This window comes from Oncorhynchus kisutch, linkage group LG2 (genome assembly GCF_002021735.2).
Source record: "Oncorhynchus kisutch isolate 150728-3 linkage group LG2, Okis_V2, whole genome shotgun sequence".
In the NCBI taxonomy this organism is placed as follows: Eukaryota; Metazoa; Chordata; class Actinopteri; order Salmoniformes; family Salmonidae; genus Oncorhynchus; species Oncorhynchus kisutch.
The window spans coordinates 44464504-44479200 of NC_034175.2; the positions used below are offsets into that span (position 1 = coordinate 44464504).

General features: G+C 42.2%; 1 protein-coding gene across 1 annotated transcript in view; it reads right to left on the reverse strand.

Annotated features, from left to right (window-relative positions):
- Positions 1-1232: 1232 nt before the first annotated feature.
- Positions 1233-14697, reverse strand: part of LOC109866912 (phosphodiesterase 11a) — a 52942-nt gene continuing 39477 nt past the window's right edge. The window contains exons 19-20 of the mRNA XM_020455826.2: positions 8025-8108; positions 1233-3769 (exon numbers count right to left, since the gene is read on the reverse strand). Of these exons, the coding sequence (XP_020311415.1) occupies positions 3545-3769; positions 8025-8108 (309 nt within the window). The 3' untranslated portion in view covers positions 1233-3544. The remainder of the gene's footprint in view (positions 3770-8024; positions 8109-14697) is intronic.

Consider the following 14697-nt stretch of genomic DNA (forward strand, 5'->3'; position numbering starts at 1 on the left):
AATGGAAATACTGTATCCAATTGACAGGAAATGTCACTGCTTGTCTCTCGCATGCAGGTGATGTCAGAACACACATTCTCTCACACACACACAGAGAGAGAGAGGGCTTGACGGTCAGCAGAGCAAAGGGTCCGGTCCTCATAAAGATACAGGCATTGTTTGGCCGCCCACTCGTCCTCTTAAGACACGCAATTGACTCTACCTTCTTCAAGCTCAAGGTGATCCAGAACGGAGGAGTTGCTGTAACACACATCCTTTCTGTGCTTCCAGTCAAAGGTATCTCGAGCAGCTCCCCTGAGATTCATCCTCCCACTCACCCACCCACCCACACACTGCTGCTGTTGCTGACGTCAACATGAACACAGCGCTTATCTGGGGAACAGCTATGTTCAGATATGTAGCAATCCCAATCTTCTAGAGAGAGATTCATCACAAAAGGATCATCCATGTTGATTTATATGCCACCAACATCGCCCTGATTTTACACTTGAGTGTACAAAACAGTAGGAACACCTTTCCAAGACAGGCTGACCAGGTGAAACCAGGTCGAAGCTATGATCCCTCATTGATGTAACTTGTTAAATCCTCTTCAATCATTGTACTTGCCCATCAAGGGGAGGAGACTAGTTGAAGAATGATTTTTAAGCCTTGAGACATGGATTGTGTATGTGTGCCATTCAGAGGGTGAATGAACAAGACAGATTTCAGTGCCTTTGAACAGGGTGTGGTAGTAAGTGCCTGGTGCACCGGTTTGAGTGTGTCAACTGCAACACTGCTGGGTTTTTCACACTGAACAGTTTCCCCTGTGTATCAATACTGGTCCACCACACCAACTGTGGGAAGCATTGGAGTCAACATGGAAAAACACCTTGTGGAGTCCATGTCCAGCTGAATTGAGGCTGTCCTGAGGGCAAACGGGGTGCAACTCATTAGGAAGGTGTTACTAATACACACTTTGGAATGTATGCCACCAGGTATGAATATTTCACCGTTATTTCTACAGTAGGTCTTGTGCAGACACATTTCCAACTTAGTCCTGATTTGAATCACTGCTCAGCAGGTAATCAGACACTCGATAAGGAGACAGTGCTGGAATTCTCCAATGCGACTGTTCAGATTGCATCCATCCTCTTTATTCCTATATACCCATTTGTCCACATGGGGTCAGTATGGTAACAGGAACAAATTGTGCATGTGTACTCTTCATTAGAGAATGGAATCCCTTACACAGCCTTACAAAATAATGAAGGCACAGACAGCTAGCAGCACATTTTTATTTCAACTTAACAAAAACATTGCACATTTTCCAGTAACATGCCTGTATAGGTCCATCAAGTTCACCTAGCTTAATGAGAAAAGAGTAGTAACCAATGATGTATATAAACCCTGAATTGCTATGCTATGTATTGGCCAATGAGAGGCTTGAAGCCGCTGGTCTGCCATATTGGCACTCCCCAGTGGGAGCAGTCCTCCATAGGAATGAATGGATTTCGACAGTATTTCAATGAAATGTTTCAAGGAAGGGTATTTCAATTCAAATGTTTCAAAGACAAAATTACATTTATTTGAATATTTGTTTTGTACTTAAAAATGATACTTTAAGGAACATGTTTTTATTTGTGTTATTTATTTAAAATGTGTATGTGTAGCTGACATAATATACTTTAAAAGTATGCATTAAGGTGTCTGTAATAGAATAAACTTGGCTAAATCAAAGGTAAACATTAATAAATGCATTTCCATACAATCCAAAATATTTTTTACACCGGTGGGGGAGTGCCAAGATGGAGGTGAGGTGGCTTCAAAACAGCGCCCCCTGTCAGTCTTCTAGTGTATATATAAACCATTGGTAGTAACAGAGGGAAAATATGAAGAAATACAATAAGCTGTTTCCAAATGCTAAAGAAGACAGTACCAAGTAAAAATTGGCCACATTTGAAACCAAATGTAATAAAAATATTACAGCAATGTTAATACTTCACCAAACATGATGCAATTGTATAATCCATGCAATTAAATTAAATAGTCATATGCATATTAATAATAATGTTCAAAATACGAGGTATTTGTTGGCTCACGTGTTTGTTTGCTACATCCATAGCAGTTTGATTTCAATACTGTAGTCACACCTCATGCAATTCAATTTCCCATCGTCAATTTGTTTCAACTCAAATACAGTAGCACAATGATCCATGCCACACGATGCGCACAGCTACATGTTTAAACTCCAATGAACAAAGCTACAACAATTCATACCCCAAATAAAACGTCAACATGGAACCTAATGCGGCTACAGCACGGACACGTTCTGTTCTAAAGGGATCCAAACGTGTTAATAGTTTAGAACAATTGTACGTTTAGATTTATTTTGTGTGAATACCTAGTTGTGTTATGTACTGACATGGTATTCTGAGGTACACTAGTAAGGAATGAGCTGCCATTACACTATTTGTGTGACATTCCCGATGCACCTTTCCCTCAGCTGAAATAGCTTCAGCAGAATATATAGCCATTCTCTGTTGAATCAACCTGCAGCGGCCATCTAAAGGCCATAGACTAAAAACAAGCACATCGTTGAAATTAGTAAACCAATGGGATGGGAGCCTAATTGTAAATTGGCAAATTATTCATAAAACGTGACATGATCAGAACAATTTTGCAAAGGCACATTGTCTATGTGTGTGATTGATCTCTTTCCCAATCATGTGACTTATAAAACGACTCTTCTGGGTCAGTAATACTTCTAACGTAACGTACATATGTTAAATACTCTCTAACTGAGACAGGGGATCAAGACCAAACTCAGAATGGTCAAATAGAATCTCTCAAACTATAGAAGAATCTCAGTGTGTGAAGACGCCATGCATTTTTCATAAGGACTTTCAAACAAGGCACAAGGAGTGGAGTGGAGCGAACGATTTGCATTGCAAGCGTAGCCACAGGCCCTGCTGGTTCCCAACACCTTGACCCTCAACACTAGCTAACTTCAGGACTCCAAATCAGCCAAGCATCCAAATCAACAACTGCACTTGCAAGTACCATCTCTTCAAATGTCATATGTACAAAATAAAAATAAAAGAGTAACCACCCTCCCCAAGAACAATATTCTAGCAACAGATATCGAAAGCAACGTAAGGGATGGCATAATGACGGTACAGAAAAACAACAGTTAGGTCCTCTCTACATACACTCCATGCACCTTGTAGTGAGGTTGCAGCTTTCTCCTACACCTGCCTTATCACTGTTTGCCATTCTGACACAGAGGTCTGAAATTTCCTCACACTTGCAATGGTCAGAGGAATAACTAGCTGCGCTGCTCTGACTAACATGTCAGACACAGCTCTCTCTGTTTCCCACACAGGAAGTAGCTGTGGAAGGAGCAGGAAACACCTTGACCGTGGCGACAGTCTAAAGCCCATCTCTAGTGGCAAAAGCAAGCAGAGCCCAAGAAATCTCTGCACTGCACTGCCTATTCTGCAGGCTGCATTAAAGAGTAAAGAAGCTAAGAGGCGGAGGAAATATTGCCTGGAGAGGTCAGCAGGAGCTAGCTTGCCGGTTTGGGAGGGTCACCTGCACAGCAAGGTGTGTTGCAAGGTGTGTCGCCCAAAGAACAAGTTCTTGTTTCTGTGGTGTCACTGCTGCAATGGCTTGTGGGTTTGGACTCACTCTGGCTGCGTTGTCTCTCTTTGTTTAGCTCCCCCCACTTGGCCCTGTTAGCCTGGATCAAGTCAACCATTGGCTGGAGCTTGGGGTTTATTTTCACCAATGTCTGGAGAGAGGGAGAAGAGAGCGAGGGGGAGAAGAGAGAGAGAAGAGGCAGGGTGTTATAAAGTGAGATAAATGAAGACCATCTTTCACGTAGTACATTATTCATCATACAAAAAATATGCATCTGACTGCTAAGCTACCTGCCACCCTGATATGTACAATAGGCTACAGTAGAGCACATTGCCATGCAGTACCGTTTAGTGCAGTAGAGTACAGTAGGGTACAGTACAGTAACATACAGAACATTACACTGTACTCTACTGTACTCTACTTGTTACTAAACGTAACTGTACTGTCCTCTACTGCAGTTGTTCCCAAACTTTTTATAGTCCCGTACCCCTTCAAACATTCAACCTACAGCTGCGTACCCCCTCTTGACATTGTCCGTAAGCTTGAGTTCATTTGCACATAAAATATCACACAATGATGGAAAGACCTGTGTGTTGTCCTTGTTAATGCACACAGAAAAGAGCTCCAACTTCTTAATCATAGCCTCAATTTTGTCCCGCACATTGAATATAGTTGCGGAGAGTCACTGTAATCCTAGAATCAGATCATTCAGTCGAGAAAAATCATTACCCAGATAGGCCAGTTGTGTGAGAAACTCTTCATCAGGCAAGCGGTCAGACAAGGGAAAATTATGGTCAGTAAGGAAAACTTTAAGCTCGTCTCGCAATTTAAAAAAAGTGTCAATACTTTCCCTCTTGATAACCAGCTCACTTCTGTGTGTTGTAACAGCGTTACATGGTCGCTGCCAATATCATTGCATAATGCAGAAAATACATGAGAGTTCAGGGTTCTTGCTTTAACAAAGTTAACCATTCTCACTGTAGTGTCCAAAACGTCTTTCAAGCTGTCAGGCATTCCGCGGTCAGGTATGGTATCTGTTGCTTTTATACATGTCTTACTACTCGAAAGTCATCTTTATTCTCGCTCCAAAAAATGTTGTGGCTTATTTTTCAAATTGTCATGTTTTGTTTCTAAATGTCTGCGCAAGAGTGAAGGTTTCCCGTGAGAGAGTAACGGTTAATGTGATTGGGATGTTAATTATTTGACTAGGATACCTGTATTTGACATTGTGTTGTTATTTCGCTGAACACTAGATGGGTGAATTTTATTTTTGGCAGTGAAACGTGGCTACTCAGGAGAGAGAAAAACCTCACCCAAATGTATAGCACCGTTGGAAAATATAAATGTAGTTTGAAAATGTGAAGAATTTATATTTGGCGTACCCCCGACGGTATTACGCGTACCCCAGTTTGGGAATACATGCTCTACTGTACTGTGCTGTCAAAACTTGGACCATATCTCTTTCATTACTTGTTACTTTTATTTCTTATTCTTATTTTTTTATTTTTTTTTTGAACCGCATTGTTGGTTAGGGGCTCGTAAGTTAGCATTTCACTGTAAGGTTGTTTTTGGCGCATGTGACTAATAACATTTAATTTGATTTGATCTGAACCAATCATAGACGTCTTTTTTTGGGCCAAATCAAGAACGGTCTGGAACAAATCTCAACCAATCATAGACGTCTATGTTTAGGCTGAATCAAGTCCGGTCTAGACCGGACATCTGTGGACAGACCAAATTTCAACATCTTTTCAATGCCCATAGATGTCAGCGTTGGACGGTACTCACTGGGTTAATATGAAGAAAAAATGACTTACTGGACTGTAATTAGTTACTAGTGTCATTCTTGCTGTGGAATTGTAAACGACAATTCAGTCACTGTGACACATTGCCTTTCATACAGCCTTTAATGAATTACCTCAGAGACGTGGGGGGTTCTCTTCTCTTTACACTGCATTTAGGCTCCTTTAAATATTATCTAAATCACTTGGCTTCCCATTGCACACTAATTAACCCATGTTTCAAACACTTTCCACAACAGACACAAAACACAAAGCCGCCATTTAGGAAGAGAAACTGTACACATCGCCATGACAACAGGGGATAATTTAATTTATGCTATCAATTCAATTCACATTACTTTTATATCCGGATAGGGAACTTTATATGTGGTGATGGGCTGGGGCAAGCAAGACACATAGCGACATAGGACGCAATACACAGTATTAATATATATGAGTGGAATAACTCACAATGTTATAAAACGCTACAAGAATTGTCTATGAGTATGTGCTCAGTATCTCATCATCCCCGCCAGTGTGCAGTTATGGCTGGCCTGTGGCGCATCTCCATACATGTTTTATGAGTCAAATCAGTACAATCTCATGCCAGAAAATGATCTATGGAACTGCCTGTTGCCTGAAACTGTCAAACCTGTTACAACCGCTAGGGGGATTTGAAAAGCATGTGTGTTCAGAGGGTGTACTCACAAACTCACACAACAATTGCGGTGGTACACGGAAGTTATGTTTTCTAATTGGGTGCAGTTCAGCAGTCAAGACTACATTTACATGATCAAAAGATGCCACATGGCCTCTCATTCATATGCTATGCATAATCATTTCCAGAGACGGCTTTTAGTTTGCACTTCTAACTAGAACCTAGTGACCGTATGTCCACAACATTCCATAGTGAACATGAAATATTCCAAAAGGTGTGTTTCCACTGCGAATTTTGGAGAGCTCCAGACACATTGATTCATACAGTTCTACCATTACCAGAACCACTAGGGTACGTCCCAAATGGTACCTTATTCCCTATATAGTGCACAATTTTTCTTTTTTTACCAAAGTCATATGGAATAGGATGCCATTTGGGACTCGGCCGTACACTACACAGGACCAGCTCCCTTCTAGTCGCCATGGCAGGTTGTTGTTAGAGCACTCAGTCTCCACATCCACAGATGGTGAGGGTTCAGTAAAGACTGACTCCTGTCAGGGAGTTGACATTGCACCCTGTGTGTGGTGCTGCAATAGCACCACGTTCCTTGGATGGACAAACCCACTCTGTGATCAACTTAATCTCTCTGAGTTTGACAAGTACAGCTGGAGAATAGAGGAGGATTTCCAACTAGGATCCTGCCAATGTCTCTCTTCTCTTTCCTCCTTCATTCTAAAAACCCCTCTATCTTGTTCCAGCATCAGTATTCCAGTGCAGTAGACGGAACGAGTGGGGATAAAGACGGAGCACCATGGTTATCTGGTAGGCTTTGAAGATGGGAGGTTACATAACGCGGGATTAATATGCCACACAGTAGCACGAGGAGAAGGAGATCAGTGAGATGCTCTTCCTCCCACAGACACAAACCCCTGGCGCCCTCTGAACTTCCTCCTGCTCCCCTCTCTCTCTCTCCTCTAATTGGTGGCGGTATGGTCGTGAGCTGTATATCTGCATTCTCTAAACATGAGCATTTGCAGGCCACTGTGTGAGTCTGAATCTAAAGACACACAGAAAGCAAATCCCTTTGTTCTAATAATGTAGAGTTATCAAAGCAGTAGGGGGAAAAAATGGCAGTCTACCATCACTTTGAACACAAGTTGCTCCTGAATTAAACGTTTGAAAGCATATTTGTCCTAATATTACAATATAGCAGGCCTACGTTTGTCAATCAAAATATATGTGAAAACATATTTACAGTTTTTTTTTTGTTGGCAGCATTGATCTGGCAAAAATCATGTCTGTAACTGTCTGCATACTGTATGGCATTCCCTGTATTTCTCACTTGTTTGCTTTGTGCTCTTGGCCTCTAACTATCTTTGTCTTTATCAGTGGCCTTGATCTTCCCTGGAAGTCAGTCATCCAGTCTTCCTCGGTCTCCCACACACACTCACTGCCGCAGACGTCATGACCTGGCTCATCCGCACCCACCCACGCACGCATGCACACAATGAGAGCACAGAGCTGACTCTCCCTATTCATTCCCTCTTTCAGTGCTGTGCAGTTGAGGCACACTATACCTGCATTAAAGGGAGTTAAGCATGTAATATACTGTATCATCATCACTAACGTCAATGCTTCCCTCATTCATTTGTTTGCCTTGGCATTCTCAAGATCCGGAAACGAGGTCTCATTCTAGTGCAGTATTCTCAAATAGATAGTACACGTCCTTGGAGTTATTTCAGAGATTTAAAAAAAATACCTTATTTTTCTAAGAGGTGTCTCTAAAAGGAAAAGAATGTTTACTGCAGTGACATTTCCACTGCTGGCGTCATTAGGGACAATGACAGGCGAAGGACGGCCTCCTCTGTAGAGGGGGCTATTCGGCGAGTGGTGCTTGGTGGTAGTGAGAGCAGTAGATTGAGTCCCTTAGGGTTTGGGGAGGCTGTGGTGGCATTGCAGAGGATTACCTCATAAAGCGGAGTACAGATCCCATCGATCCACTCCAGCTGCAGCCCCGGCAACTCGTCCTTCCGGTTTCGATCAAAAATGGCCTGGAACACAAACACATGCTTAAGCCTCATGATTCCTTCACTGTTTGTTCCACTTCCTTCCTACAGACACACTAGCCCTGGATCATGATTCTCAGTTCCATTACATTACACATAAGAGCCCAGATACTCGGTCTGAACATTAACACACACCGCCTGCGGTACGCTTTTGGAAGCACAAGGACTTTATCTTACATATCATCATAAAAATCATTTCCAAAAAAGAAAAGGTTAAATTGATACACCTTTATAGGGTTAGTGTTTCCAAACGGTCATATCTTCATGTTACAGCAAGTGTTTCCGGAAGAGAGATAGAAGATCGAGGGACCACCTGTGCTAACTAGCTATCTAGCATGCTCCGGTAAATGTATATTTTGCATTTGTGAATTTATTTTAATGTGATATAAAAGTAAAGAGCTTTATGTTTCTAGAACCGTATTGCAATTGAGAATCGATTCACATTTAGACTTAGTTTTTGTCTGTTTAGGCTGCCAGAGCCAGTCTACCTCTGAGAATAACATATATGGCTCTATTTCTGGCGTTAAGGCGGCGCTCGTGTCAAACGCACGTTAGTTTGCAATTTCGTCATTTAAAAACTGTCACACTGGCATTTTCCAGCCCTAACGCCAGGTTCGGCAATTTATCTGTCTAACATCAGCATGCTTGCTCTCAGATGGGAGGGGTGGATATATTTAAGGTGTATCCTTAAACACACACCTTAAAGTGCTAATTTCAGGCAGCACTGGTCAGGATGTTTAAGACCAACCAAAAGCTGGTTTTAGCAGTAACACAGTTGGTTATGGCATGAACTTTGACAGCGGAAATGCAGCTTATCCAGCCGTGACAAACACAGCCCATCTGCACATGGGACAAGATGTGCTTTTAGTGCCTGGATACTGTATATTTTATTAAAAACCAAGCATACCCTCCCCTCCTCTTAATGAGAGGGGGACGGTATGCTAGGGGGCTCCCGAGTGGCGCAGTGGTCTAAGATACTGCATCTCAATGCAAGAGGTGTCACTGCAGTATTAACATTTTCTGTCCTTTCCCAAAAGCATTATTTGGCTTTCTGCCCATTCCCAAAAGCATTATTTGGCTTTCTGTCCTTTCCCAAAAGCATTATTTGGCTTTCTGTCCTTTCCCAAAAGCATTATTTGGCTTTCTGCCCATTCCCAAAAGCCTTATTTGGCTTTCTGCCCGTTCCCAAAAGCATTATTTGGCTTTCTGTCCTTTCCCAAAAGCATTTTTTGGCTTTCTGCCCGTTCCCAAAAGCATTATTTGGCTTTCTGTCCTTTCCCAAAAGCATTATTTGGCTTTCTGCCTGTTCCCAAAAGCATTATTTGTCTTTCTGCCCGTTCCCAAAAGCATCATTTGTCTTTCTGCCCGTTCCCAAAAGCATTATTTGTCTTTCTGCCCGTTCCCAAAAGCATTATTTGTCTTTCTGCCCGTTCCCAAAAGCATTATTTGGCTTTCTGCCCATTCCCAAAAGCATTATTTGGCTTTCTGTCCTTTCCCAAAAGCATTATTTGGCTTTCTGCCCGTTCCCAAAAGCATTATTTGGCTTTCTGTCCTTTCCCAAAAGCATTATTTGGCTTTCTGCCTGTTCCCAAAAGCATTATTTGGCATTCTGCCTGTTCCCAAAAGCATTATTTGGCATTCTGCCTGTTACCAAAAGCCTTATTTGGCTTTCTGCCCGTTCCCAAAAGCCTTATTTGGCTTTCTGCCCATTCCCAAAAGCATGATTTGTCTTTCTGCCCGTTCCCAAAAGCATTATTTGGCTTTCTGCCCGTTCCCAAAAGCATTATTTGGCTTTCTGCCCGTTCCCAAAAGCATTATTTGGCGATTGGCTGTGTAGGCTATTTGACATGTGTACAATTAAGCCCTAAAGTTTAGGCTTATGCCCTAAAATACTAGCACACAGCTCGGACACCTGTGGTTCGAATCCAGGCTGTATCACATCCGGCCGTGATTGGGAGTCTCATTGGGCGGTGCACAATAGGCCCAGCGTCGTCCAGGTTTGCCGGGGTAGGCCGTCATTGTAAACAAGAATTTGTTCTTAACTGACTTGATTAGTTTAAATTAAGGTTAAATATTTTTTTTAAACGAAGGCTGTTTTCTTTTTGTCCTGCCCAATTTAATCAAGTAGGCTAGTCTAGACTGTTGATATAGTGTTTGGCTCATGAGACCGCTTGGAAATAAATCTTATTCACCAAAGTTGTATTAAAATATGAAGTTTGTGAGGAGTAAAACAGTGAGCTGACATTCCCTTTTTATCTATGTATTGTAGGCAGACCTACATTATTTTAGTTATGCTTTGGACGTGTGTAAAACCCCCTCCGTGATATAGGCTACATGTGTCCATGCCCATCATGAAACGAGAGATGAAACCCTCTGTGAGTACCAGTGACCCTCCTATTTAGAAGTTATTTTCCTGTAACAATTGTTTGTTTTCCGTTTCCTATTTTTTAAACGCAAGCCCTCCGTGGGCTACCCTTACCCTAGGCCTACTACAACGAAGGCTGGTTCAACAGTAATGTGTTGTGCCTTTTTTTTTATGCTAGCGATTTTAGAACAGGTTGCTTGTTTTTCATAGAATTGTATTAAAACCAAATTTATTACAAATATTCACTGTCCTGGTTTTATGGTGAGAACGTCCGTGGCACGCAACTTCTGGAGAAGTGTGAACGCGATCTGTAAGATGGTTCCAATATGTCTATAAAACATTATATTTGGGAGCAGGACAACCGTGAGTGGACATTCTCCCTTTCTCTTTATATTGGATCTTTGTCCCGGCCATTATGAAAAGTTTAGATGTGTGTAAAACCCTCCACAGTCTGTGTTGTTTTAATATTATATGGGCATGGGAACCAATTATGGAGCCTGGACGTGTACTTAGATATAGCATATTTAAAACAAGTTGTTTTGTTTTGTTGAGAATTGGATTCAAATCTCTTTTTTTAGGCCTTATGAATAATGAATTGAATCTTACTTATTGAAAACCTTTGGCATGTCCATTCTCAGCCATAATGTCATTCACAGCAGTCCTAGCCTCTATATCAGTATATTTCTACATTGAAGCTATGCAATTTCTTAGAACAATGTGGACTCCAAACAGGTTCAAGTTAACATATTTCGAATAGATGGGATAGGTCTACATTGGAATTGGATTTGATTCCAAGGCAATACATAAAAGACTGTAAATATACACAACTTGAAGCAACAACTTATTTAGCCATGGAGCACATCCTGATTGGCCAGTGAGGGGCCAAGCCTCGATACACCCACAACTTGTTCATTCATCAAAACCCAGCCCTTTCGCGCCAACGCCAGCAACTGCGCCGATAATTGTGGTTGTGAAAACAGCAAAATAAGAGTATGAGAAAAAAGGGGTGTGGCTCCTAGTCCTACAACATGAATGTACACTTCAGTACTGCAATAGAACTGTTGTAGAACTGAATGCATAAAATGCACCCTTTACCATTATGCCAAACAAGTTCATTCCAGTTCCTATTTTCCATTCTGCCTCAGTCTCCTCTCTTGCTGCATGAACTTCTGAGGCCCCAGAGAGAGAGAGAGAGACAGAGAGAGAGAGACAGAGAGAGAGAGACAGAGAGAGAGACAGAGAGAGAGACAGAGAGAGAGAGAGACACACACAGAGAGAGAGAGAGACACAGAGAGAGAGAGAGACAGAGAGAGAGAGACACACAGAGAGAGAGAGACACAGAGAGAGAGAGAGACACACACAGAGAGAGAGACACAGAGAGAGAGACACAGAGAGAGAGAGAGAGAGAGAGAGAGAGAGGGGCTGCGCTGCACAGATAGTTACTGGGCTACGCTTGAATATTGAGTTGAATATTTAATTCACAACGCCCACACACACGCTAAGCGCTAAAGGGTTTGACACAGGCTGCAAAGCAACCTGAGGCAAGTGCATTAGCTAGCTACTTCAGAGGGGAACCAATGTGGCCGGGCATGATTAGTCAACTGGCAGTAATTACAGACGGACGCTACTCTGCTCTCCTCCCTAAGAACCTTCAGCACCGTTTGGACTTCAAAGCTCCAAAATAAAACACCAGCAACTCTTCTATTTTAGTGCATTGGCTTTGAATACAGGACTTATACATGTAGAATATACACTGAGTGTACAAAACATTAAGAACACCTGCTCTTTCCATGACATAGACTGACCAGGTGAAACCTAGGATCTGTTATTGGTGCCACCTGTTAAATCCACTTCAATCAGTGTAGATGAAGGGTTTTTAAGCCTTGAGACAACTGAGACATGTATTGTGTATGTGTGCCATTCAGAGGGTGAATGGGCCAGACAAAATATTTAAGTGCCTTTGAACAGGGTATGGTAGTAGGTGCCAGGCACACCGGTTTGAGTGTGTCAAGAACTGCAACGCTGCTGGGTTTTTCATTGTCAACAGTTTCCTGTGTGTATCAAGAATGGTCCACCACCCAAAGCATTGGAGTCAACATTGAGGCTGTTCTGAGGCCAAAAAGGGATGCAGCTCAATATTGGGAAGGTGTTCCTAATGTTTTGTACACTCAGTGTAGAACGATGGGTTGCCTCATGTCAAGGCTGACCAAAGTAAGACACTGAATCTACATTTATCTAGGATTATCTTGCAGGATTTTTTAAAATCATTCATGGAAGAGTTATGATACATTTTATGGCCCCTGTTGTATACAGGTTAGAAGGACACGGCAGCCAATGGGATTAGAGGAAGGTGTCGTTGTCACTTCTTTCTGTAAACTATAGACAGGGGCAGAGGTTTAATTGATGTTGTACGTGTTTGGTAACAAGAGCATTATTCTAGGACATACAGAGCCGCCTAATTAAAAACCTAGTCCAAATACTGCTTAAGGTACTGTAGAGCAGGGATCATCAACAAGATTATTTTTCTTGAGCGGATGGTCAGAGGGACAGAATATAATTACAAATCAATTTTAGAGCATAAGAAGCCCAAACAGATATAATATTTTGATTAAAACATAATCATTTCAAACCTTGCTTACATTTGTATATACGATCACATACAGTATATCTCTCTGTTATGCGTGGGAATATTTTGGAACAGTATTCAAATCACTTGGAGCTGATTTGCTGGTGTTTTTTTTGACAGTCCAACAATTAAACAATTTTGCTCCGAAAACTTGGGTTCCAGTCAGGGAACCCTACTGTAGAGGGACACTATGTACGAGTTGACAACTCTCCTCTCTCACACAGTGTGATGCAAGCTCTATGTAACAAGTGAACCATGTCTGGACTATAAATCCTATGGCCAGGGGTGAGAGTATGTGTGCACAAGCTTCTTGTCGAACCACATCGCATTTCGGAGCGTAAGGCTATACCACCGGTTTTCAAGGCCATGCGTTCATTTTCCATGCCTCTGACATGCAGTAATGATAAATAATGGTGTAAAAGCCTACAGTTTTCTTGATATTTTTTAATGATTGTGATAGCCCAAGCCCCCCTCCGCTTCTCCTTCACCCAAATCCAGACAGCTGGTGTTCTGAAAGAGCTGCAAAATCTGGATCCCTACAAATCAGCTGGGCTAGACAATCTGGACCCTCTCTTTCTAAAATTATCCGCCGCCATTGTTGCAACCCCTATTACTAGCCTGTTCAGACTCTCTTTCATATCGTCTGAGATTCTTAAAGATTGGAAAGCGGCCACGGTCAACCCCCTCTTCAAAGGGGGAGACACTCTAGACCCAAACTGTTACAGACCAATATCCATCATGCCCTGCCTTTCTAAAGTCTTCGAAAGCCAAGTTAATAAACAGATCACTGACCATTTCGAATCCCACCATACCTTCTCCGCTGTGCAATCTGGTTTCCGAGCTGGTCACGGGTTGACCTCAGCCACGCTCAAGGTTCTAAACGATATTATAACAACCATCAATAAAAGACAGTACTGTGCAGCCGTCTTCATCGACCTGGCCAAGGCTTTCAACTCTGTCAATCACAGCATTCTTATAGGAAGACTCAACAGCCTTGGTTTCTCTAATGACTGCCTCGCCTGGTTCACTAACTACTTCTGAGATAGAGTTCAGTGTGTCAAATCAGAGGGCCTGTTGTCCGGACCTCTGGCAGTCTCTGGCAATTCTCGGGCCGACTCTTTTCTCTGTATATATCAATAATGTCACTCTTGCTGCGTGTTATTCTTTGATCCACCACTACGCAGACGACACCATTCTGTATACATCTGGCCCTTCTTTGGACACTGTGTTAACAAACCTCCAAACGAGCTTCAACGCCATCCTTCCGTGGCCTCCAATTGCTCTTAAATGCTAGTAAAGCTAAATGCATGCTCTTCAATCGATCGCTGCCCGCACCCGCTCGCCTGACTAGCATCACTACTCCAGACGGTTCTGACTTAGAATATGTGGACAACTATAAATATTTAGGTGTCTGGCTAGACTGTAAACTCTCCTTCCAGACTCATATTAAGCATCTCCAATCCTAAATTAAATCTAGAATCGGCTTCCTATTTCGCAACAAAGCCTCCTTCACTCATGCTGCCAAACATACCCTCATAGAACTGACTATCCTACCAATCCTTGACTTCGGCAATGTCATTTAC